General features: G+C 41.0%; 1 protein-coding gene across 2 annotated transcripts; it reads right to left on the bottom strand.

The window, feature by feature from the left end:
* Positions 1 to 675: 675 nt before the first annotated feature.
* LOC127531984 (E3 SUMO-protein ligase ZBED1-like) lies at positions 676 to 3,802 on the bottom strand. 2 transcript variants are annotated; one of them, XR_007939217.1, is made up of 7 exons: positions 3,510 to 3,802; positions 3,190 to 3,382; positions 2,553 to 3,100; positions 1,733 to 1,964; positions 1,519 to 1,635; positions 1,345 to 1,443; positions 676 to 1,231 (listed from the first exon to the last, which is right to left on the bottom strand). XR_007939217.1 is itself a non-coding variant. In XM_051942788.1 (5 exons), exons 2-5 carry the CDS (start codon positions 1,907 to 1,909, stop codon positions 863 to 865), a joined length of 762 nt encoding a protein of 253 aa, XP_051798748.1. In that variant the 5' UTR covers positions 1,910 to 1,964; positions 2,553 to 3,172; the 3' UTR covers positions 676 to 862. The 2 variants fall into 2 exon arrangements, 1 of the variants encoding a protein (XP_051798748.1); XM_051942788.1 differs by lacking the exons at positions 3,190 to 3,382; positions 3,510 to 3,802 and having other exon boundaries at positions 2,553 to 3,172.
* Between the last annotated feature and the right edge of the window lie 771 nt (positions 3,803 to 4,573).

Genomic DNA, 4,573 nt, shown 5'->3' with positions numbered 1-4,573 from the left:
ATTGTTCAGTTTGTTGAGCTGTTGTATTCATCCTTCATAGTCTGGCTTGGCTGGTTCAGAGTGATAATAGTGGCATTTATTAATTACCACTTACACCCTTCTGGCACTTTTGCTGCTGCACTGGTACCATGGTTGTAAAATAATGTTGCATACATTTTATTCATTTATTTATTTTTATTATTATTTTAATCAGGGACCATGCAATTATTATGGGACACATAGAACCGATGCATTACATATGGAGTGTGTAGCATACAGCTAATTTACATCTTGTGAGCAGAGATCACTTATATACTCTGATTCTGTGATTTTGGTGTTGTTCTTTTTGTTACTGTGGTGGCTATGACTCACTACTAGGGTTGGGCATCGTTTGAATTTGAACGATTCCGATTCCGATTCCGATTCCTTGTTTCGATTCCGGTTCCTGACGATTCTCGAGTCCGATTCTTTTCAGAGGCAGGGTCAAAAAAGTTTAGATGTTTCAAATAGGCTAGCTAACCAGAGGTCTTTCTGGATGAAGTAGTCTGAACTTCTCCATGAATTTTAATTCTATGAACTTTCTACTTTTTATGAACTTAATTATGAATTTTTCACAGGGCTGTTTTTAACTAGTATATAAATATCAAATCTTTGAACTTGAATATAAATATTATAAATTTTCTTTTCACAGGGGTACACTTTTCACAAGAAAGCTTTATTTAGTAGAGCAGGGCTTTATTTACACTTATCCTGAGTTTCTGATGCTACAGGTACTTAAACAGATCACTGTGCTCCCACTGATGGGCTAACCTGGTGCAGAATATCAACAATTAGAAACAACTTGCACAACCCAGTCCACACTAGCAGCAGGTAAAGCATAAAATCAGAAACAGTTCCTGTTGAGGAAAATGATCATGTCTGCCTTCTCAGGCAGTATGCGTGAGCGTTCTGGACAGATAGTGTCTCCTGCAGTAGAGAACACACATTCACTGGGTGTAGAAGAAGCTTGAACACATAAATATGAGAAAGCGAGATCTGACAGCAAAGGATAAGTCTTTTGTTGGTTCCACCACCATGCAGCAGGGTCCTCAGACATAATGGTTGGTGGAATTTCCTTGTATATCTGCAGCTCTTTCTCCACACGTTTCTTGATGGACATGGTGCTCTGCTGTGAAACTATGTTCTGTGCCTCTTCCTCAGCAAACACTTCCTCCAGTGGAGTCTTCCTGGACAACTTGCAGGGAGGTGGTTGCTAAAAAAACAAAAGGTTCATCATTATTGTCACTAAAAAAGAAAAACATCCATTAAAGGCATGATCATAATTAAGATATAGAACCTATAAAATATCAGCAATCATACACTTACACTCTCCTTCTCTTCCTCATTCTCCTCCTCTGCCTCTTTCTCAGGCCTTTTCTCTGATTGCATTGTGTCCCCATCAGCTCCAAAGTCTTCCTCTGTTGACTACAAAGAACATAAATACTTATATCTTCCATTTTAATAGCTGAAAAGGAAAGTTGTGCATGAATGACATTTCACCTGTTCAATCAGCCTCCTCTGGATCTGGTCCCAGGCGGTGTCGTCGTCATTCAACTTATGTTTAAAGCGCGGATCCAACGCAGTGGCCACTTGAAGAAAGTGCCTGATCTCATCATTCTGCAAAACCATATTTAAATGTTTTCACAAGCCATAGGAATAAAGATAATTCTATTCTTCATGAACTTCTTTACAGCTGCCTGCCTCAGTCACTTACCTGGTAGCGCTTAGATAGGTTTGCCCAAACCTGTTTTTTAAGGTTGGATACAAACACTGTGTCTCCTTCTTTGACAGTGAGATGTGCCTGGAGCTTGTGGAGAATGGGTAGTATCTGTCCACATGTGGGGCTCTTTTCTGAAGACACGCAGAGTATTGACGTGTAGAGAACTTTCATGAGACTGATGAAGTCTTCAGCTCTCCGAAAATCCTCCTCAGTCAGACGAGCAAGCCTGTATGAAAAAGAATTAAGAACACATAGATCGATGGTAAAGATATTTTCTTTTATTTTCTTAACCAAAACACCTAACATATGCTATGCACTCCCTACATTAGCCCATAGTCTATCATAGTGACAGCTCTTTGTAGTAAGTCAAGACAATCAATTCACTGATGCAGTGTATGCACTCTTGTACTGTTCTATGAATTCATATTTAGTGTGTACTGATATTTTTGTCTAAGCTCATCTATCTCTACCTGTCCCTTTCCATATTTTTTCTCAGCTGCTGATCCAAGCTGGCTGCTTGAATTGCAGGGTACTGCTCTGTGAATCTCTCCAGCATTAGGTACAGAGAGTTCCAGCGTGTTCTCACATCAAGGATGAGTGAGTGTCGGGGCAGCTCTGATAAAAACAAAAACATTAATTTTAAGTTATTTAGCAGATGCCTTTCATCCTAGGAGACAAACAATACTTGTATTTAAAATTGGACTTAAACACCACAGAATTACTCAGTTCATAAAAAAATGACATCAGAAATATAAAGTCATTATGTTAATATCAGTGTTCAACGGTTAAATAAAGTGAACGTCATGTGTCTTACGTAGAAGTTCTTGCTTCTCTTGGAGAACCACCTTCGCCATCAAGCACCTCTTCATCCACACGACAACGGTTCGGACCTTGGCCACCCACTGACTCACTGAATTTAGGGAGTACAGACTTTGTGCTGCTAGATTAATTGTGTGGGCAAAACAGCATAGTTTTACAAATTGCAGGTGCTTAATAGCAACATCCATATTGGCAGCATTATCTACAGTGATTGCTACAATTTTATCAGAAATGCCAAACTCTAACAGAACATCACTAATTTCCTCTGCCACAACACAACCAGTCTGTGCGTTGTACACAGCTTTTGTTTTTAGTACTTTTTGCTGCATCTTGCCCTCCACTATATAGTGTGCTGTGATGGTGAGGTAATGGTCCTGTGTGATGCTGCTCCAGCCATCACATGTGAGTGCAATAGAGCAGACGTCACTGAGCTCTGCAATCACGTTGGACTTCTCGACCTTATACCAAGATGGAATTAATTTATTTGACAAGTAGTCCCGAGAAGGTGGTGTGTATTTGGGGTTTAGGGTTTTCACCATGTCCCTGCAAACAGAAACAAACATAATGCCGCTGTTACTGTAACTTTAACTCAGTATAACTTAGCTTAGCTCCATTGTTACTGCATAACTAACCTAAATGTTGGTGATTCCACATCTGAAAAGGAATGCAGTTTCTTCATAATATAAGCTGTAACCTTTCTGTGGCACTCTTCTACTTGCTGCACCGACATCTTTCCCTTGGTCGCTATGGTGAACGGAGTGGGCGTAGCGCATCGTGGGGTCACGTCAACTGTCTGGCTAACGTTAGCATTCTCAGCTTGCTTGTCTGGGAAAAAATACATGTGCTAACGTTAGCTGGGTTATTTGCATTAAGATGACCCACCGTTTTAGGTTGAGTATAACTTGTTACCTGCCTCAGTGTTGACGTAAGACGTATTTTATTGTTTACTTACCGGATATGGACTGGAGTGTGGTGCTAGGTTGAGGATCGGGCCAGAGGAAGAGGCCGCAGAGGAGGGCCGGCGCAGCGCGTCAAAGACGGGGCACTCTGTTATTTGTACACCATGAACCCGGAGGTGTTTGATCATGTTTGTCGTGCACCCTCCTGTGCTTTTGCAGGTGTTACACTGAGCCGACTTAAAGTTGTTTTTGGTGAAGTTAAGCCACACTTTAGACCGCCGCCGTACACTGTCCATGGTTGCGCGGTAACGCAAACACTTCCGGCGGGTTCTTCTTTGTTGGTGTTCGGCGGATTCTACTTCCGGTCGACGGACTAGGAATCGAAACTAGGAATCGAAATGAAAAAAAACTGAACGATTCCGGGACAATCGGAAAGTTAGTCCCTGTTCCAATCGGTACCCGATGCTCGATGCCCAATCCTACTCACTACATAAGATAAAATGCACATTATTGTTCTGAACTCTGTCAGGCAGACCCATGATCAGATTAGTATTTTGTAGCTAGCTTGTGAGTATTTTTTTTTCCATTTTAAGGTGCTATAAGTAGTGGATGAATAAATAAATTGTCTCAACATATCACTTATGCTGCCTGATGGAGTTTGAATTATATGAGCAGTTTACATGCTCAGTTTACACACTCAAGTCATGTGGAACATCTATAGATAAATTATGTGTTAGCAGGTCAGACTACACATGCAAGTGGATATGCAGTGTGTGCATAGCATACTGGTAACATACACTCAACAAAAATATAAATGTAACACTTTTGTTTTTGCTCCCATTTTTTATGAGATGAACTCAAAGATCTAAAACTTTTTCCACATACACAGTATCACCATTTCTCTCAAATATTGTTCACAAATCTGTCTAAATCAGTGATAGTGAACACTTCTCCTTTGCTGAGATAATCCATCCCACCTCACAGGTGGATGCTCACATTGGATGGCGTCTGGCACTGTGGAGAGGTGTTCTCTTCACGGATGAATCCCGGTTTACACTGTTCAGAGCAGATGGCAGACAGCGTGTGTGGCGTCGTGTGGGTGAGCGGTTTTCTGATG

Source organism: Acanthochromis polyacanthus, chromosome 2, assembly GCF_021347895.1.
Source record: "Acanthochromis polyacanthus isolate Apoly-LR-REF ecotype Palm Island chromosome 2, KAUST_Apoly_ChrSc, whole genome shotgun sequence".
In the NCBI taxonomy this organism is placed as follows: Eukaryota; Metazoa; Chordata; class Actinopteri; family Pomacentridae; genus Acanthochromis; species Acanthochromis polyacanthus.
The sequence above is the reverse complement of the archived record's forward strand: the minus strand, read 5'-3'. Positions and strand labels throughout refer to the sequence as shown.